The sequence below is a fragment of the Stegodyphus dumicola genome, chromosome 4 (genome assembly GCF_044657685.1).
Source record: "Stegodyphus dumicola isolate Sdum_Otavi_A_Nest chromosome 4, ASM4465768v1".
Classification (NCBI taxonomy): Eukaryota; Metazoa; Arthropoda; class Arachnida; order Araneae; family Eresidae; genus Stegodyphus; species Stegodyphus dumicola.
In genome coordinates, this window is record NC_140771.1 from 104968524 (window position 1) to 104991458 (window position 22935).

General features: G+C 33.6%; 1 protein-coding gene across 3 annotated transcripts in view; it reads right to left on the bottom strand.

Annotated features, from left to right (window-relative positions):
- The window catches only part of LOC118182799 (uncharacterized), a 623155-nt gene that overhangs the window by 374230 nt on the left and 225990 nt on the right, over positions 1-22935 (bottom strand). For all 3 annotated transcript variants that reach the window (XM_085815295.1, XM_085815293.1, XM_085815294.1), the window contains exon 6: positions 3446-3517. In XM_085815295.1, the coding sequence (XP_085671421.1) occupies positions 3446-3517 (72 nt within the window). The remainder of the gene's footprint in view (positions 1-3445; positions 3518-22935) is intronic.

A 22935-nucleotide genomic window follows, 5' to 3' on the forward strand; every position in this document is an offset into this window, starting at 1 on the left:
AATTAAAGGTCTGAAGTATTTTATTTTGCGGGACTTTAGAATAGAACTTTATTAATTAGTTGAATATTCAGCTCATAAAGCATTGATAATTTTCTGTTGTGCACCTGCCCTGCATTTTGGCAAGTTTATAATTTGTACCAGCGTTAAATTAAACGCAAACAAATTAAACAACACACACACAAATGGTTTGATTCCCCCACAGGATGCTATAATTGGGTCTCGGCGTGTATTTGGTGTCTCTTTCACAGGCGACGAAAGTGTGCAGGTTCATAACGAAACAGGACCAAATATTCACAGAAGATAAGCATTGTTTAAAATATTACAACACGATAGCAGTATATATAAGTTAAATTTTAGTATATTCGATTTTGGTTATCATTAATGACAATGGAAAAGATAGGATATAACCCTATTTCTATCTCTCTTTTTTTCCCATTTGCGCTACTGATATCTTTTCAAAGAGGTGCTAAAATGTGTTACAGAAAACATCTCTCCTCCGATAATCTATAAGGTTTATGTTAAAATAACACCCTGAATAATGATTATTGGAGAAGTCAAACAACAAGAATCAGTATAATATTTGTAAATTTTGCAGAACTAGTTTCCATGGTTTAACTATATAACTAACTTCCTCAGCTGCTTAAGTGCAAATGGGCGAGATAAGATATGGTGATAAGATAAGAATGGCTGGACATTAACAATATAAGATATTATATAAGATCAGATAAGAATACCAAATAAGACAATATACCTTAACCATATAAGATAGATATTCTTATCTCTTATTTTATCACTGAAGCTTATCTGGTTCATTTGCACTTAGGCGGCTGAGGGAGATGGTTCTATAGTTAAACCATCCAAATTAGTTTTGCGAAATTTACAAATACTATTCTGATTCTTGTTGTTTGACTTCTCCAATAACAACTTACATCAGCAAAGTTTTGTACCAGAGTTAATCAGTATTGTGTCAGTATTAATACCAGTAAAGTATTGTATCAGTACTGTAACAGTTAAATATTGTATATGCATAGTTGGATCAGTAATCTAGCAGTCGTATATGAGTAAAGTATTGTATCGATGTATCAGTATTATATCAGTCTTGTATCAGTAACATCAGTAGTGTATCAGTCATATTTGCATCAGTAATATACCAGTAATGTATCGATAATGCATATGTGATGTGTTAAATCGCAATAACTTGAGTCTTTGTAACGTGTTATTCAGCGGTTTTATTTACCGAACGGTTTTACTTTCGGGCACGTTGTTCCTGTTTGTTAAAGACTGCTATTCTACGGCCGTACTTAATACGTGCCTGCTAGTATAAGCTGGTTATCCTTAATTAAGGGCCAGTTTGATTCTGTGCAGCTTCGGTTGATTAAATTTATCTAGTATTAGTTTTAAATATTATCTATTTTGTTAAAGCCCAAGTAGAGGCTTCTTGTAGTCCCTGTAGTCCCATCAGTAAATATATTTTGAGTTGAAATAAAAGGGTAATTTAACCCTTCTCCGGAGTTGTTATTTACGCACAGGAACTCGGCGAATAATTGCTATACAGTTCTTCCGTATTCTAGTTTTCACATAATTTTAGCCAGAATGTTACAGTACATGGGAATTTTATATTTGCCATTTATAAAGGCCAGACAATAGAAATATTGTAATAAACTGGCCGTTTGTTATTTCGTCATATGTTCATCTTAAGGTTTTATAGCAAAATTACCCCGTATTTACTCTCACATTTAATTTCCTGTTTGAAAACCAGGAGGAGAAAATACGCAATGTATAATGGTTAAGAAAAGACGACTTAAAATACAAACTCATTAAAAAGCACAAGCAAAGACAAACTTATATGATTATTATGTATTTCAAAGAACTTACCGATTTCAATAATTCTCTTTTTACATACACACAACATTTTCCTATTTTATATACATTTACATTACGGGAAAACGCGCGAGAGGGTAAATAACGTACATACTTTTCCTCTTCTGCATTTCGTTTGTTGTCTAGCATAACGAGTATTGTTTAAATTTTATATTATAAATACATGTACTCAAAGTAAGGAAAGCATGTCATGGTACTTAAAAAAGAAATGAGTACATAAATTATGAAAAGAAGAAAATTAAGCACATATTCAGTTCTTTTCTTACATAAGAGAAAAAAGTAATAAAAACGCAAATGAAAGTCAACATAATAATTAAGTAATCATTAAAAGAAGTTTAGAATTAATTTGTTCCTTCAATTCTGATAATTATAGAAAAAACGCAAATTTTCCTTTCAGACTTAACAATGTCGAACTATATAAACATGAATTCAGGACGCACATAATGAACATGTTTCAAATCGAAAGCAGCATTTTACAGTTAAAAAATCATTGATCTCAGGCTATTCATATAACTAATAAAAATAATAAGAGAAATTCATAATGTAAAAATTTCTTTCTTTTATTAATTTAAAATAGTAATAATTTATAGAAACATTTCGCATGACTCTAAAAACTTCACTGGCATATTTCATTTACAGCAAAAGTTAACAGAATTTATAGAATTAAAAGATAAATTTTTCTTTCTTCTCCCCCCTTCTTTTTAAAGAAATCTATCACATCAGCTTTGAACGTCTTAGAAACATTTTTATACGGCCCTCTTTAGTTCTGATATTATGCCCTGAATTTCACAGCCAAAGAGATCTACTAAATTGTGCATTAAAATATAATTACAATTTTTATTGTGACAAACCTCGAATGGAAAGAAGCCAAAACCATAATGCTTATTAAAAGAGAAAATTTCATACCATTTATCGATATTTTGATTGTAGAAAAATGACAATCTTTTAAATATAAGTAGTTGTAAACACAAGCGAAATTTTCACAATTTTACAAATATAACTAAAATAGAAAGCACAACTGTGACATAAGGCATGACATGCGGGTTTTCTATGAAACTTCTGGAAGAAATAAAACTATACTCTCATCAGTAAATACTTAATATTCTTAACACTTACATAACTTACTTATACTTTAATATACTTATTCATTTACTTTAATACACTTAAATACTTTCTCCGTTTACGAAACTGAAAATTACTAAACTTTTTCAAATGATAAAAACTGTAAATTGATTACTTCGTCTCAAGTTATAAAAATACATTTTAATTCTTTGCATTAAAAATATAGTAAAGTAGAAATAAAATTTTTGATGCCTAATAAAGCGGAAGGTGTGTTCATCACTGGTACTTTCATTAAAGGACTCGTATTTGTCAAATAATTAAAAATGAATTGCTTTACAAATATAAAGTTACAAACCTTACTTTATCATTTATATTGTGAATATTTTCTGCTTTTTTATTTTATGCTGAAAGAGAAGTACATCCAAATAAATAAAATCATGCATAAACATGGAAATTATTTTTATCACAAAACTGAATTTGAAAGGATAATATGAAATCTTACCTGGAAAGCTGCATCGCAGTAAATTTCGGCGACGCCGGGTTTGTTGTAGATTTTCAGTTCTTGCAATCCTCCCTGTAGAACAAATACAAAAAATAAGTTCCGCATAAAATAAAAGCGCGGAATGAAAAATTGAGGGCCCATTGCCAGATCCACAGGAACAAACGCACGTGGCTTTTTAGACACAAAACTAATGGCTGTCACTTTCAAGTATGTAACTTTTTGGTTTATTTTTTTGCTGCCATTACAAACGTTGACACACTAAAATGTCAAGCCATAAATGTAGTTTATATATAATGAAAGTGTCAAGCGCGTCTTTACAATTTTTCAGTAGCTATTAGTTAATGGTTTTGAAATTTATAGAACGATGTGGTTGTCATTAAAGTGATTCATTTTTTGAAAAACAAATTTTTCCACGTTATTTCTTCTTCCGTATTTTCTTGCTCAACTTGACTTTAAAACAAGAAATCTAATTAATCGAAAGCAAAGTTATGAATAGAAGCTACGAACAAATATTATGAATAACTGCTTTTGAAATATTCCGAGGCGCAAAAGAGTGAATTCAAACAACTTAATATCCAATACGCTCGAACGTCAGTAGTTCAGGTTACAGGCAAGGAAACATTTTCAGTGATTGATTAATGAAGCAAATTCTTAGACCCGTAATCTGAGAGCTATTCAAGCGCTTGTATTCCAATTTGCAACAAGAATGAAAACCTTTCAATGAGTGTTCCGGGTTCTTGAAGAAATCAGAGTTCTTACGCTTACACATTGAACCCTTCACTAGTACTTTTCTCTTACACATCTACTAAGAATTTCACAACTTCTTCAATGGTCATGCATTTTTCTTTTGATAAGTAATCAGAAAATTCTATGTAACAAAAAAGGATACATCACAGTTGCGACAATAAAACTCTTTCAGTTCTTTTCGATAAAATACTTGTGTTTCAATCAAGCTGCTTTAAACTTAAGTTTTTTATTGGTAATATTTATAAAAATAAATAAATAAAACAATCCAAATCAGTTTAGAAAAGTTGCGATATCAGGGAGAGATTTTATTTTTCTCGCTAAGCACGTGCTGAATAGCACACAACCCATGAATTGTCAGCAACGATGCGCTAACAGGACAGATGCGAAACTGAATTTGAGGAGAAAGTGTTTCGGAAGTCCGCTGCATTAGGTTGCCGGTTTAAAGTTACTTTCGACGCCAAAAGTCAAGACAATCTGCGCCAAACGGAGAATTCGTATCTTGATTCTGATTACGGCGTTCGCCAGAATTTATATAAAATACACTTTTTTAACATTTATTTGCATTATACCGTAGAACAAAAGTTACTTATATTAAGAATAATAAATCTTCTTATTCAAAATACACATTTTGTAACATATATGATTTGTAAACAACAATAACAACATTAAAAATAACATTGATTGTGTAAAAACAAAATAAAAATTTAGAGCCAAGGATTACAAAAAGAAAAAGCATTTTAAAACTTCAGTTACAATAATAAGATTTATGGTTTAAACTTTAGTTCATATCATGAAATATGCACGAGTAACTACTTAAAGTGTTACTATGCCATTAATTTTTCATTGAAAAGACGAAAAGGACCCATACACATTACTTTCTGTCAAAACTTTTTCAGAATAAAATAAAATACGCAAAGAACTTCTTGATGGTCCGCAATAGTAATTTAAGATGATATATACCTCAAAGTAATACCTAAAGATCCCAAAATACCTCAAGTAAACCAAAAACTGCTATTATCGTAAAACGTGATATTCAAAAAGGGTTAAAGATCAATCTTTTAATTTATCATTTGAATAAAAGAAAATATTTAAAACACATTTTATATTTAAATTTGCTTACATTCAAAATTAAAATGAGTTTATATATGTATATATATTTAACCTAATGAAATACTTTAAATATAAAATAGCAATATACGACAAAAAATCCCTAAACATGTATGAAACCTTGAGAAATAGCAATAAATAAAAATAATAAAATAAATGATAAAACATCCACATGTGAAATTCAGAATTACTTCAAACACGTACATCCTGTACACGCACATACAATTAACGAAACAAAATTACAAACTACAGTAAAAATCAGAAACATTTAAAAATGTATCGAGTATCTGTCATAAGAATGAATGATATTATGTAACATCTTTAATTAAGGATTAAACAGGTTACAACAATATGATATTTTCATTGCAAACTAAAACCTTTTTAGCTACCAAGATATTGTGAAAACTATATAATAAATGTTAAAACATTTAAATCTGTCATTAAAAACTTCTAGTAATGGATATATATTGACTTTTTTTCGGAAAAAATGTTTTCCTTTTCAAAATTAACTACATGGAAATGAGGATTTTCTGGTTTAAAAGATATTTTTGCTTCCTTTTACGCACTAAAAGAAGTACTGTAATAACGAAAATTTTTGAGTATCGTATTTCAACGAAAATATCTATTTTGACCCCTGTGGAACTCGTATGAACGAAGCGCTCATTTTTCCAAAACGGATTGTAAAATGGATTTAAAACGTACTCAGAAGAGATTTTTTTTCCCTCGTGATGTTTACGTACGTACATACGTTGAAATTTTGTATATGGGAATGCTGTAACATTTATTTTGTATATGGGATTATTTTGTATATGTAATTTATTTTGTATATGTAATTTTGTATATGGGACTGCTGTAACGGAAATCGGCCCCACGAGACGTATATATATATATACATAGTATATTTTTTTTCGCACTCTGCTACCCGGCTCAGTGAACTCAATATTTTTATTCTTATATGTTGGTAAATTTTATATTTTGCTCTTTAAAATTGATTGAATTATGCTGTTCTTATGTTCTGGTTAAGGTTTTTAATGCATTTGGTTAATCTGCATACAATAGTTGCAGAATTATCAAATATTTGAATAGTTTAAGCGGCGCTAAGCCTAACGAGGCCGCCATTTATTCACATTTGAAACTCTTACTAGAATATTGAATTAAATCAATTGGTGGACTAACTTCAGTGTGTTTTTGCCCAGTGGAAACAAAAATTAACTTTCAATTTTGTGCTCCGAAAATTTTTTCTTCCTGCCAGCGGGCTGAGTTGCTTGTTTTTGCGCGGAAATTCTAATTTTACTTGTAAAAATTATTTTAACTGTACATGGTATTTCAGGTTTTTCTGTATTTTACAATTTTTAATGAAGATGTTTTAAGATTTTATGTATCTTGTCCCGGAGTGAGAAATGACTTGATTGAATGAGAAATGTATCTTTAATGAAATTCGAGGAAATATTTTTAAATGAAAGAGCAGCAACAACTGTGGATAATTTAATAGGCTGTACAAGGAAGTTCGACCATATCAATTTTTTCCTTATTTGTAAAAGTATGCTGAATTATGCATTAGGTGGATGTAATTATGCAATAACATGTTATGAGAGCAAGTAGAACAAAACAGTACTTCATAAACAGTATTTCTGTGTGTAAAGTTTTACACAGTCAAAAATACTAACGAAAATATTAGTGAAAAAATTGCTGTTAAGTTTCAAGGAATTTTTTTACCGTAAGTGTAGAAATATTTTTAGTAATAAATTATGAAAGTTTCAAAGCAGTAATTTTGATCGTAGCTTATGAATTAGACGCTATACATGAATTGCAGCTTCTTCACCAGAGTAAATACCTTCCTTATTATAAAGAAACATTCAAAAATAATAACACTTTTCCGAAATTTTGTATTAGAAATCTCCATGGGTATCATATTCAATTGTTTAGCTAAAGAAATTAAATTTTATATCACATGAAGTAAACAAAGAAAATCATCTCCTTTCCTGATATAGACGTTCATCTATATATAAGTATTTAAAAGGGAAAAAATTCTACATCATCTACCACAGGCGTTTTAAATCGTGTTAAGAGTAGAGAATGAAAATAAAGATTTTAGAAGCGGAAATGGCTGGAGACTGTATCGAGCGAATGACAAGATTTCCGGTCGTTTTTCATTTTCTTCCTGAGTGTTAAAGCAGAAACACAATGAACATATTTCTTACAGTTTTCGTGAGTTTCAGCTGGGCGAAATTGCTAGGCTTAATTGCAGATACTGATCATTTAGGCACAATAATGTTTCCTTCGTTCTTTATGACAACAAATTATTATTTTTTTAAGTTTGTTAAGAAGACTTCTAAAATAAACGTAAAATATATGATGAATAAGTAACGATGCATCTAAAATGATAAAATAAAAAAAATAAATAGTTCTATTGATGATAATAGTAAAATTAATGCTTATTATGGAAGACTCAAAACAATCACAGACTAATTATCGCTGTAACACCGTAAGAAAGACAACTATATATTCAAAATATAAACAGCAAATTTTTTTTTATTCCAACAAAACCTTACAAAAGAAATGATGTTGATATATGTATTAAATGATATAAGTGTTCTACAGTAGGATAGCTGTCTTGTTTACAGTCATGAGCAGTTTTCAAAATAAAAAGATTGCGACCTACCTACCATTATTGGCAGAATTTGACTTGTGCCCTCTTGGTATAGTTGAGATGGGAATGGAGGTTAAGATGAAATATAAAATATTAAATCATATTAACAATAAAATAATGCATATTTTGTTCCAGTATGATGCTTATGTTGATCTGTAAAATATATTTCTTGACAGCAGCGAACGATCGAAAACTGCACAGCGTTCGGTCGGCTGGCCATACCAGCTGAAAAGCAAACATTTCTGCATTCCGACGTATTCAGAGTTCAGCATCTCACCAGAGAATATGTTACGTTTTTATACTCTTGCTGAGTTCGCAGTTTACTAATCTGCTCTTGGACTTACTCATGCAAACATAACTTTTTTGTCTTTTTAACTTTATTATTAAATATAATTTTCTTTACACTTATATTACATAAAGTTAACAGTAAAATAACATAATTTTTAAAAGCACTATATTCTGATATAGTGCTCAATATTGTCGTGCCTTTTTTTTTTTTTTTTTAATTAAAAAAATTTTTTTTAGTCTTTACTCAATTTATTATATTAATGTTCTATGTTCTGTTTTCTCAGTAAGATGACTTATACAACTCTCTTTTCCTTTTTATTATTAACTTCTTGAACTTTATTTATTAAACATCACTTTCTTCGCCCTTACGCCACGCAAAATTCAACAGAAAAATTCCAAGATATTTAAAAGGAACAGCATACGTTTAGAATTCCCAATAAAACGTTAAGCGTACATTTCTTTTTTATATTCGCTATATTATTTCTTTAAAAAAACCACATGGCAATAACATTTGGTTGCAATATCCTTTTATATGAAATGTGATATGGACAAAAAAATATTATGGTCGAGATTAATAGCACCTTCGGAGGTAAAAACACTTATTCCTCCTACACGCAAATAGTTACTTTAAATCGTCAGTGGTTAAAATTAATTAGTAGTTATAGCTAAATAGGCATAATTAAATAGTAATAAAACTTCAGACTCTTTCGCGAACAACCAAAAATTCGCTCTGAATGCAATTCGTGAGTCACAATTTTCTCTTTGAGAACCACATCTCTGTGCATGAATATAACATTTAAACACGTTAAAAATATTAATAAAGGTATGACATATTATGCAAATAACTTTTAAACTATAGATACGAAATATTTTTTATTTATATTCAGCAGTTTTCTACAACTTAAATAAAATAAACAGTGCCCACATTTTTGTTATTCTTTTTTTTCAAACCTTTTTCCAAAAATATGTACTTGGTATGAAATAGTTTGCTGTCTTTTAGTATGATAAATATTTTGAAACATTAAAGCAAAATTTGTATTATTTTTAGCCAGTTATGTTGTAAATACATTTTGGATAGTGTAAATTATGTGTATAATATTTTATTCCGATTAGTCCATTCAGACTACAATAAGCATGTCTACGTTCTTTTGCATGAACTAAACCATTAAACTCTTTTTAATAACAGGGAATACGCATTTTTAACTCATCTGCGTAATCCTGATAGTTAGAAAAATATCCGGAATATTATATTTTCAAATTTTGAAACTATCTGTATATTATTCGCTTATTTTATATACTTGGGGAAGGGGGTTACGGAAGTTTTTATTTCCTTGTACGAAGTAAAAAGGAAGTATTGTAATCGCGAAAAGTTTCAGGCAGCATATTTCAACGAAAATATCCATTTTGACCGCTATCGAATGCAATTTAACGATGTTTTTGCATGATATCTGTAAGTAAGGACATGATAAAATACTCTTTTCCTTCAAAAAAAATTATAAAACTGTTTTAAATGAATTCTGAAGAGAATTTTTCGTGGCGTCTGTACGAACGTATGTACGTATCTCGCATAACTCAAAAACGAGTAGCCTCAGAACGTTGAAATTTTGTATATAGGACTGCTATAACATGTAAATGTGCACCTCGTATTTTGGTTGCAATCGGCCGCACCAAAAGTATATAAATATATATATATATATATATATCCACTCTATTACCCGGCTCAGTGATCTCAGTTTCTTTACTCTTATATGTTTGTAAATTGTACAGTTTTTGCTTTAAAAATGATTGAATTATGTTGTTTTTATCTTCCGGTTAAGGATTTTATGCCTTCAGTAAATCTGTGTGCAATATTTTTAGAATTATCAGCAATTTTAAAAATGTTTAATTGCCGCTAAGCCTGTTTTTAATGGCGGTCATTGATGTTTACATTTGAAACAGGAGACTAGTGGATTTGTTGCCAATCTAGAGAAACTTAGCTTCGCAACAACAAAGATAACGCATTCATTCATTATTTTCAATTAAATCATGCTTAATTCTTTCTGGAATTTTTTCGAGGAAATAAGCGTTTGAGATTTACTTTAATTTTTAATATAGATATTTTGAGTTTTTATGTATTTTTGCCTTCTCGCGAAGTGAGAACTGAATTAATTAAATGAGAAATACTCAATCGTCTGTGCAAAACTGTTTCTTTTTTGTTTTGTTTGCTTAATTTCTTTTATATATAATTCTAGCTTTATTATAGTATTTGAATAGAACATGTGGCAATGATTAGATAATTCTTTAAATGATATAAATTTTGTGCATTCTGAATTATAATATGAACGAAACATAATACTTTTAAGTGAATCTAGCGCCAGAGTGTCGTTATGGTAAACAAATAGAGTGAATTTTAAAGACTGCATTTATTCTGTTGTGGTTTATGCGCTGTCGGCGAAGTAGATTTAATTCAATCCAATAAATTTAAATGAAATGCAAGAAAAAATGCATATAATTTAATATTCCGTACAAGGAAGTCATGTGGTGTACACATCAGATTTTTTTTCACGTGAACTTGCATTTGTTCTCTATCACAAGCGATAATAATAGAGCATTCGTTATCCAGGAGTTACGCGCCATGAATTACAAAGCAGAAAATGCTTCAAAAACTTTTTATCAGTATAATTTAAAGTTCTCGGCACATGTTTAAAATCTCGTTTCAGATTATGTGAATGCTACATCTAAGTGAGTTCTCTATTCTAAACACATTAACTTCATTTTATAACTTTTATAACTCGTATCTCCCTTTTTGTAGGGAAGATATCATACTTCGTGACACCTTTCCTAAACACTATAACGTTCATGATAACCTATGACCCGAGATATAATTTTCTTTTCGAGATCCAAAGACGGTATAATAGGACGAAACTACCTTATTAGTTTCATTCACCTCTCTAAATCAATTTGTCGAACTGATCAATCAAATAACAGAACCAGAATTCAGCGCGATTATAATGCCTTTCATCCATTCGAGGGATAAGCAGTGAAAGGAAATCCATGAACAGACGTGTGGTTTTCAAAAGGTCCAGACACCCATAAAACTAACAATAAAATCGTGTATTTCTGTTCATATATTTCACTTCAGGCTAAACACGCACCTCAGCCAATTACGTGGTGAGATGATTGCAACTATTAAGGGGCTGTTGGCGTGAATGGTGAACAAATAAAGTAAAATCTTTTGGATGAAAAAGCCGCAGTTCTTTTTCTTTATTGAGAATAGTTTTCTCACACGAAAGAAAATTTTTTTAAGTATCTTCCACTGCATGAAAAATCTTTGCAACCATACTTTATCTTTGTTTTTCAGATCTTCTCTTAATAGTCTATCTTTAATTTTCAGCGAACCTTCAGCTGAATAAACGAATAACTTTAATCTTCAACGAACCTTCAGCTGTCTTTAACCGTCAGCTAAAAAAACACGCTTTCATACGAATTGCCTTATCTTGATCCTAAGTAAAATTTTGGTGGAATTAAGATGATTTTTATTTGTTATATTACTATGTGTAATAAGACTACTTGAAAAATTAATATGATGGAAACTAAAAAACAGCATGCACTAGAGATTTTGATTTTTGATCAATGAAGTCGACACCTTAAAGTTTTCAAATTAATTCTCATGAGAAAAAGATTTATAACTTTTAAGTGATAGAAACTTAAGGCAAAATAGAAGCACAGGAGAAACAATAATACATTCCTGCTAAAAAATATAAGCAACAAAGGCAAAACACGCAATAAAACAAAAACTATTTAAAGTATATGCGTGAAACTGATCCCAAAGAGTGCTGTGGATCCCAAAGATGCTAGACCACATAGCAAACAATAAAGCAAAGATATACAAAAAATACATATATTACGACTATCATAAGGCGAAAGACTAGAGCTAAAAATTAATACAAGCTGGCCTTTGCTCAGCACTTGCGCTGCAAAAGATTCAAGATCCTAACATTGGATTTGTACTTTGCACACGTATCTTACCCCGATTTCGCAGTTTAAGATACTTTTGCAAGTTAGATCTAAACTAACACTATTCCGGTCTTCCATACTACTGACGATCAACCAAGAAATCATTGGGCATCTCAATGAACCCTACACTGACAAGTCTGTTGTTCAGTTGACTAACAATAGCTCAAAGAATAAGTGTCTTTAACCAACAAAATAAAATGCTGTGTTAAATAAATTTTAGAGCTAGTTGTAATATTCATAAATCAGTTAAACAAGATACTTATTATATTTCGCATTGTTATGTAAAATGTGTGTGTTTGAAATCCATGACAAATTACAGTAAACTCTTGCTGAACGCTGAAGTTACGTCAGTAATACATTAGGCTTATGGCAAAATAGCAAAACCGCGTTTCACAAAGTTCACTTTCTATGGAAAAAAACAGGTGTAGTTGAGATTAAGAAAACATGTATAAACTATGCAAACTAAATATTATTGTAATTAAAAGGAAAAACGAAACAAATGTTAAATGAAAGGATTTCTATTATAGCTCAATAAGTTATATGATATAATAATTATTTTTTTTAACTAGTTGGTAATTTTTGCCTGGGACAACGTCAACGGCAAGGAGCGCAAAGTTTTTCCATACCTCTCATAAAATGTCCTCAATTTTCTTCATTTGTGTCCACCTCCATTACATAATTAGACAGTAACTTCTTGTACTTTAAATGCTCTTTATCTTCTTTACTATTGCTGCTTTCATCGTCGGTTGGTATTATAAATTCATCCAACTCTTCACTTGTTATTTTACGATCGTTATTCTCGACTAATTCTTCGATATCTCCTTCTTCCATATCCTGAAAACCTTCACCGCCTGTTGCTTTTGCAATCTCTACGATTTCCTTGGCTTCATTTAAAATCGATGAAAATCCTTTAAAATTTTGGACATATTCTCGCGAACACTGATGCTATGCATTTATCGTTGATGAATTCATTTATTCTCATGTGAGTTTAATCATTTCCATGTCGTGCCTTATGTTGATTGTTTCCAAAATGCAATTAGTATAGGCGTGCTTTCTTTCATATAATGCTTTATTTGCAGTAAACATGTCTGACATAACAAACTTCGAATGATTTTATGCTTCTTGATCCATTGGTTGGATTAAATGGTGTTCGGTGGAAGGAATAAAACCTGTACATTTGGATTCAATGTTGTGAGGGCTTCTGTAACGTCTCCTGAAGCATTACCGAGAATTAGGAAAGCTTTAAAGCTCATATTTTGTTTTTCTAAGCAATGTTTCACTTTTTTAATGGATGAATTGTTAAATAAGTCAATAAAAAGGACTATCGCAAAGCAGCTGGCGCTCTACAGCGAACTGCGTATAACTGAAATTCTAACGTTGGACAATTTAAATGGAAACAACTAAAATAACGCGTATATGCAAAATCGCGACCGCCAGTCCACGTTCGACGAAAGTTTACTGTATTGCCCTTTTAAATGTTGATAAAGTATATTATAACTCTTAAATGCGAATATTTGAACCAATAATTATATTTATATGTAATACTTTTGCTTCGAAATCATTTGAATTCCAGTTAAATTAATAGCAGTGAAACTAATATAAACCAGTAAATTATCTTCTTCCATTAGCCGGGAAATATAAATGAAATATTTATTTCATACAAGTATGCTATTATTCTGCTTTGCTTTACAAAGGTTACAGAGCGAACTAAATAAGAGAGAGATATACTTATTCGTGTGTTTTAATTATATCTCCCAAATATATATTCATAAATTATAAGCAGTGGAATTGCAGTCATCTCTTTTAGGCTACTGAGTCAAGATAAACAGGTTTTAAACGTGCGAACGCTATCGAAGATTGAAAGCAACTTTCATGACTCTTTCTTCGTTGTAGTTCTAAAGCACTTCAGAAGCTAGCACTGATTTCACAGATTATGTTCAGAAATATTGCCCCAGGTTACCCTAAACATAACTTCATCAGTAGCATGATCAGGATTGGTGATGAATATAATTTTTCTATCACCAGTTTTATCAACGTTACAACGGCTTCTGAAACATAACTACATGCAATTCGATGAAGATTCGTGACTTGTACTCTTTGAACTAACAAGTCAGTTTTTGCAATAATTATCTGTCATGTTCTTTCCTAATTGCAGCAGAAACAAAATTTATATATTTTTTACAATACTGTCAATGATCGTTTGGACATTTCATATGATCGTGATTACAATTAAAAAATTGATACTGTCGAAATTTATGAAGATGCTTTCTTTTTATGTTTCAATAAGGCATTTAAATTGGATAAAGAGAAAAACTTTTAAAATGTAGCGTGTGATTACGCACTTTTACAATGATTTCCATAAATAATTTAAAAAAAAGTATTTTGATGAAACATTTCTGACAAAAGCTTACTATCTGGAATAAATAACGTCTGCTCCTTTTAAATTTATTCTTTTCTTTTTAATGTCACATGTGGATTGAAGGCTATGCTTTAGAGCTTTCCGAAGAGAAATATTCTTATCCCATAATTAAAAAAAAAGTTGTAAAACTCATGGTTTTAAAATTTCGAAGTGCAAAATAAGCAATATTATTAATCGGAGCATCAGTCATTACTTTTACACAGAAAGACGATTCCATACGAATATCCTAAAAAAGTACGTATTGTTTCTAATGTTTTTAAGTGAAATCGTTAGTAAGAAGAGAAAGTCAGCTGATGCAAGGTCCAGTCGCAAAATACTAAACCAGGAGTCGTAACTTAAAGAGGTTAAAAAACATAAATGTTCACAAGCTTTTCCCGAGGTATGTGGCTCAATGCAGAACAGTTTGTAGAAACCTGTATGAAAACTGTTTAGCAGAAGTTGCTAAATAGAATGGATTTATTTAAATACATTGTGGCCCTTGATGAATATAGATTTGCCTAAATGAGTGCAACAAAATGGTCTGTATATAACCGAAAATGAAGAGAAAAAAATTACACACTTGTTCCATCAATGCAAAGAAAAGTTTCAGTAAGGAGTGTATGACTGTCGGCGGATTCTCTTACAGTGGGAAATTAAAAATAAGAAAATTGGAGAAAATGTGAAAATCAACTCAAAATACCATCAAGAGAACGTTTTACGTCCGATATGTAATGAAAATTTCCAGTTCTCCATCCAAATGATTTTCAAAGAGGGAAACTTCATCAAGATAAAGCAAGAAGTCATACTTCGAAAACTGAAACCACATTCCTTGAAAAAATGAAGAGTGATATAAGTACTGCATATATATAATTTTTTTATCTTGTTCCTGCGAAGTTTCCTGAAATTTCCTCTATGAACTGTTGTGCTTTTAGTCTCCTGAAAAGAGTACTTTTTGAGCGCAAATACTCCACGATTTATGGAGTCTGAAAAGTAGTGGAAGAGGAATGGAAATCAGTACCCCTGGAAATTTAATGAAACGCTCTTATAATAATCCGGACATAAGGCTCACAGACTTCAGAAAAAAGGCTCTGAGATCAAAGTTTAAAAAATACTCTTTATATTTTTAAATGAAAATTTGATAGCTTTTAATATAGAATTATATTAAAGTAATACTTCCATATGTAAAGTAATTTGAACAGAATAGTATGTTTTGTATGTATTCGCGAAAATGCATAAAAATACTTGATTTTAATTTCATGTATTAAGTGAAGGAAATATTTATTATATTCATTAAACTCACGTAAACTTAAATCAATTCTTTGAAATTACGAAATTTTTTAATTTAATAAACACTTTTAAAATTTTCTAAAATATACTTATACAATACTTATACTTAAATATACTTAAAACGTTTTTACTTCCTTGTACGAACTAAAAAGGAAGTATTGTAATCGCGAAAAGTTTCAGGCAGCTTATTTCAACGAAAATATCCATTTTGACCGCTATCAAATGCAATTTAAAGATGTTTTTGCGTGATATCTGTACGTAAGGACAGAAAAAAAGACTCGTTTCCACCAAAAAAATTAAAAAAATTAATTTAAAATTAATTCTGAAGAGAATTTTTCGTGGCGTCTGTACGAACGTATGTACGTACATGCGTGCGTAAGTAAGTACGTATCTCGCATAACTCAAAAACGAGTAGCCTCAGAACGTTGAAATTTTGTGTATAGGACTGCTATAACATGTAGATATGTACCTCGTATATTCGTTGCAATCGGCCGCACCAAACGTATTGTTACGAATTTGGTATTTAAAAAGCTAATGTTAGTTCAATTATAAATTAAATGATTTTATTTCTCGCGCAGAGCAGCGCGTGACGAATATTAAAAGAAAGCTAAGCCGGAAAATTTAAAATACAAGAGCGCGTGCATTAAATAAATAAATATCTCTTTTTGATTTCGAGAAAGTACTGGAAAATTCTAGCGCGTGATTTTAAAATCTTATAAAAGGAGGAAAACATCTCAGTTTGTAGTTGCTTAGTTTGTTGTTGTTTAGAGAACTGCTCTTGTTGATTGTAGCGAATTCGCGGATTAGCTTTCTTTAGCTGTTTTGAATTAAGTTCTATTGAACATTTGAGTAGTTAGAAGATAACTACTGTTGTATATTGTGATACTGCACGATTATTTGAGGACATTTAATCATTTTTATTGTGATAATAATAAAATTGTGTGCATTTTTTTCATCGGACTTGTGCATTCATTTCGTAACGAACCCGTACGCACGCAACAATTTTTGGTGTCAGAAGTGGGATTTTGAATGCCAATTACAAGAGCGATGGAAGAACAATTCAGGCAAATGATGACTGCATTTACTGCTTTCCAAGAAAAGATGGAAGGGGCCGTCAACTCCGTTAAGGAAGAAATGAAATTGGGCCAGGAATCCGTTAAAGAAGAAATGAAATTAGGGCAGGGGACAAGAGGAATTGAAGAGAGAAATTACTTGCATAACAGAAAACAAGTTCGAAGCTATGGAAGGAAGAATAGATACAGTTGAAGACAAAGTTGGAGAAATTCAAGAAAGAGTTTCTGCGGTAGAGCAACAAATTGAACAAAGAGTTTCTGCCGTCCAACAACAAATTGAGGAAAGGGTTTCTGCTGCTGTTGCCAAAGAAGTTGACACTTTAAAGAAGAGCATAGCGACAGAAAGAAGCAATTCTGAGGGTTTTAAATTCTTACCGATGCCTGCTCGTCCGTCTCTGAAGCTATCCACATATGATGGGAACACATCCTGGCAAGTATATAAAACACAATTTTCTATCGTTTCGGATGCGAATGGATGGGATTCCCAAGCTAAGGCCTGTCATCTCGCCGCTTCTTTAAGAGCAGACGCAGCGGATATCCTTCAGACTCTTCCCGATAACAAAAGGTTAGATTTCGAAGCTCTGTCCGCCGCCTTGGAGCTGCGCTTTGGGGAGAAGTGTTTAAAAGACTACAGCAGGCTCCAATTAAAATCTCGCCAACAGAAGCCTACCGAAACACTCCAGGAGCTCACCACGGATGTTGAAAGGCTGTCCCATTTCGCCTTTTCGGAATGCCCGACAGAAACAAGGGAAATTCTGTCCTTGCAATACTTTATCGACGGCATCCGGGATACTGAAATACAGAAAGCTCTACGAATGGCGGATGTAAAAGATTTAAAAAGCGCTTTAGTGTACGCCATGAAATTTGAGGCAGCCCAGCAAGCAACTCGTAGAGACCGCCACCCAATCAGAGCTGCTCATGTCCAGGAGCCAAGGGATCAAGTCACTGTTCGTCTAGACGATATAACCAGACAACTCAATGACTTGAGAAGAAATATCAGTGAAAAGAAACCGACCTTAAAATGTTGGAACTGTGGAGCTGAAGGACACATACGGCGGAACTGCAGAACATCCCAGGGCACGGATGTTAAGACCGCTCCTAGCAAGCAGCAGGGAAACTAATTAGTGGCTATCTCCCGAGGCGAAGGTTGCCAGATAATGAAAAGATCCAGTTTAAAGCGCTTCAGATTTCTGCAGTGAAAGGCGGCAGTAATGGACTTTTCATAATAGGACATATTAATGGAGTTCCCTGCAATATGACGATAGATACAGGAGCCAACGTTACCATCATCCGAAAAGATTTGGCTCAACAACTGGGAAACAAACTTATCTGGACGCCGCCCTGCGTTACCCTCCAGACTGTGTCCGGTGAGAAGATCGACATCGATGGAAAAATAAACGTTAAGATCACGTTTGGAAATGCCGCTTACCATCACACAGCATATGTAGCAGAGATCACTGATTCTTGTATACTCGGATTGGACTTTCTAAGGAAATACAATTTTTCTTTGGACTTTAAAAATAACGAATTGCACTCCACATCTGAGGACATAGCCCTATTCGGAATTAATGATGGAGTGAAATCTATCCACAAAATTATAGCTCAAGATGATATCACAATACCCGCAAGAACCGAGTTTTTACTTCCTGGATCCATAGCTGAAAATAGAAATTTCCGCTACGGCATCATAGAATATCCCGATAACTGTAATAGCCCAAAAGGAGTACTAGTAGCCTCAACACTCGTCGACCTATCCAGAACGGTTATCCCGGTGAGAGTCGCCAATGTAACTGAGAAGTCGAGAGTTATTAAGAAAGGTGAAGTGGTTGCAACATGTACTCCAGTAACCAGCGTTGAAAGAAAGAGTAACATTCCAGAATTCATGTCCTCAGAGAGCATTACATCGGAGTTATTGCAGAATGCGAAATTAAATGATAAAGAGAGGAATGCTGCCGATCGCGTCATTAAAGATCTTCAAGTTGTTTTCTCCCGCTCGTCTTCTGACGTGGGTCAAAGTAGTTTGACACAACATAGAATAGATACCGGCGATCATCCCCCGATCAAGCAACATCCAAGACGTCTACCGTTTGCTAAACAGGAAGAGGTGCGAACACTGTTAAAAGATATGGAAGAAGGCGATGTCATCGAGCCTTCAGTAAGTCCATGGGCATCTCCCATCGTCCTAGTCAGAAAGAAAGACGGCTGAACAAGATTTTGCGTCTACTATCGCCGGTTGAATGAGGTTACGAAGAAAGACAGTTACCCTCTTCCTAGAATTGACGACATTCTAGACACTCTTTCTGGAAGCAAGTGGTTCTCAACACTTGATTTAAAGAGTGGGTATTGGCAGGTAGAAATACAGCCCGAAGACCGAGAAAAGACGGCATTTACTACGGGACAAGGGCTTTGGCAATTCAAGGTGATGCCGTTTGGACTGTGTAATGCGCCGGCAACATTCGAACGTCTTATGGAGACTGTTTTGAAAGGCCTTTCCTACGAAGCCTGCCTGATATACCTGGACGACATCATCATCGTCGGAAAGAGTTTTGAAGAACATTTAGAAAATCTTAGGAAGGTGCTTCAGAAACTAAAAGAAGCCAATCTGAAGCTGAGTCCCGCTAAATGCAAATTGTTCCGAAAGGAAATGACTTACCTGGGACATGTCATCTTTGCAGAAGGTGTGCGCACGGATCCTAAAAAGGTATCAGCGGTTAAATCCTGGAAACGTCCCGAAAATGTCCATCAGCTGAGAAGCTTCCTAGAGCTTTGCACCTACTATAGGAGATTCGTGAAGGACTTTTCTTCCATCGCAAGACCCCTATACAAGCTGACAGAGAGCAACCAAAAGTTCTTGTGGACAAAAAAATGCGAGGATGCATTTAACAACTTAAAGGAGGCTTTAACATCTGCTCCAATCCTGACGTATCCTCAGCTCGACCGACCATTTATTCTCGACACCGACGCGAGCAATGAAAGTGTCGGTGCTGTTTTGTCCCAAAAAATAGACGGCCAAGAACGTGTAGTGGCGTACTGGAGCAAGTGCCTGTCTAAACCGGAGAGGAGTCATTGTGTTACCAGGAAATAGTTGCTCGCCACAGTCAAAGCCGTAGAACAGTTCCATCACTATCTATACGGCAGAAAATTCCTCCTCCGCACCGATCATGCATCATTGACCTAGCTTTTAAATTTCAAGAATCCTGAGGGTCAAATAGCCAGGTGGATACAGAGACTCCAAGAATACGACATTACTATCCGTCATCGTAACGGATCATCACACGGAAACGCCGACGCCCTGTCTAGAAGACCTTGCCAAGAAAGCTGCCGATATTGTTCCAGGGTGGAAGCGAAATACGAGCTGCTGACTCCGGTCGCAAGACAATTACAACATCAACATCGGCTGATCGAGAACCGTGGAGTGATGATGAAGTCAAGAAAGACCAGCTGGAAGACCGCGACATTAAACCCATAATTGATTTAATGGAGTCATCAAACAGAAAACCTAGCTGGCAGGACATTTCTATCTGTAGTCCTACAACCAAACAATATTGGGCACTCTGGGATTCACTTCACATTCGAAACGGCGTCTTATACCGGAAATTCGAATCGGATGATGGGAAGACGTTCCGATAGCAACTTATACTTCCAAGATCCCGGATTCCTGATGTCCTTAAAGAATTACATAGCAGCCCTACAGGAGGTCACTTTGGAATAATGAAGACCTTGCAGACAGTTCGTGAGCGCTTTTACTGGAATAATGCAAAGGATGACGTGCAAAAGTGGTGCCGATCTTGCGATGCCTGTGCAGGTCGAAAAGGACCGAGGAGACGCAGCCGAGGCAAGCTGCAACGTTACAACGTAGGGGCGCCTTTTGAACGTATCGCCTTTGACATCCTGCCACGAACTGCTGACCTCTGCCACGAACTGCTGATGGCAAAAAATACTACTCGTTGTCATTGATTACTTCACCAAGTGGCCTGAAGCTTATCCTATTCCTGATCAAGAGGCTGTCACAGTAGCTGAGGTAATGATACAGCACTGGATTTCCAGGTTCGGAGTGCCTCTTCAGTTACATTCCGATCAGGGAAGGAATTTTGCCTCGGCAGTAATCAACTATGCAAACTACTCGGCATTGACAAAACTCAAACGACGCCATTGCATCCCCAGTCGGACGGCATGGTAGAGAGGTTCAATCGAACCATCCTTAATAACCTCTCATTAGTGGTTTTCAGAAACTAACAGGACTGGGACAAGAAATTACCACTCTTTTTACTGGCTTACCGCAGTGCTGTCCACGAGACTACCGGTTATTATCCATCACAGATGCTCTTCGGTCGTGACCTTCGTCTGCCTTGTGATCTATTGTTTGGGCGTCCTCCGGATGCTCCTTCATCGTCTGAGGAATATATTGAAGATCTCCAGGCCCGGTTTGAAGTGATGCACAACTTTGTACGAGAACGAGTCAACTTGGCGACGGAGAAGATGAAGACCCGATACGACACAAGAGCTACTGAACATCAATTCCACGAAGGAGACAAGGTGTGGTTATGGAATCCGACTCGACGGAAAGGACTTTGTCCGAAATTACAGTCACTTTGGGATGGCCCGTACACAGTCCTAAACAGGCTGAATGACGTCGTGTTCGGATTCGTAAGTCTTCGACCTCTGTTTATGCGATGCGTGCGTTGTTATACAACAATTTCAAATTAACTAGAAGTGGACTGTACTAAATATTTTATTCGACAACTTTAATCAAATGCGTGTCATCTTTCAAGCGATGACTTACTACTAACAACAACAGCAATAAAAAATAAAACTGAGTAAGCGTTTACAGGGTTGCTGTAATGAAGATCTGCGCCATGCAAGGCGCCAAGAAGAGAAAAAATGACGTAATCTTACAGTTATATAGTCTTAATGACTTAACAACCTCTAAGCCTAAAGTCGTTCATTACGACAGGTTAGCTCATTACTACGGCCATAGTACGTAATGTAAATAATTGTAAATAGTATAAGACCGTGGTCCTTTTTGTTTTTAAATGTGTATTTGATTGGATTTGCATTTAGTATTTGATTTGTATTTGATAGCATTTGATTTGTTTTATTTATTGCATTGTTCATGTTGTTTATTATTGTAATGTAATGCTTATTAATGCATTTATGCCACAGTTGTAAGTTTAGCTTACTGTCCAGGGATTGTACTGCCCGGGACGTGCAGTCCTTGGGAAGGGGGCAGTGTTACGAATTTGGTATTTAAAAAGCTAATGTTAGTTCAATTATAAATTAAATGGTTTTATTTCTCGCGCAGAGCAGCGCGTGACGAATATTAAAAGAAAGCTAAGCCGGAAAATTTAAAATACAAGAGCGCGTGCATTAAATAAATAAATATCTCTTTTTGATTTCGAGAAAGTACTGGAAAATTCTAGCGCGTGATTTTAAAATCTTATAAAAGGAGGAAAACATCTCAGTTTGTAATTGCTTAGTTTGTTGTTGTTTAGAGAACTGCTCTTGTTGATAGTAGCGAATTCGCGGATTAGCTTTCTTTAGATGTTTTGAATCAAGTTCTATTGAACGTTTGAGTAGTTAGAAGATAACTACTGTTGTATATTGTGATACTGCACGATTATTTGAGGACATTTAACCATTTTTATTTTGATAATAATAAAATTTTGGGCATTTTTTTCATCGGACTTGTGCATTCATTTCGAAACGAACCCGTAAGCACGCAACAGTATATAAATATATTTATATACGAGTCACATATATATCGACTCATATATATATGACTCATATATCGACATATATAGTCTCGTATATATCGACTCTGTTACCCGGCTCAGTGGTCTCAGTTTCTTTACTCTTACATGTTTGTAAATTGTACATTTTTTGCTTTAAAAATGATTATGATTAAATTGAATTATGTTGTTTTTATTTTCCGGTTAAGGATTTT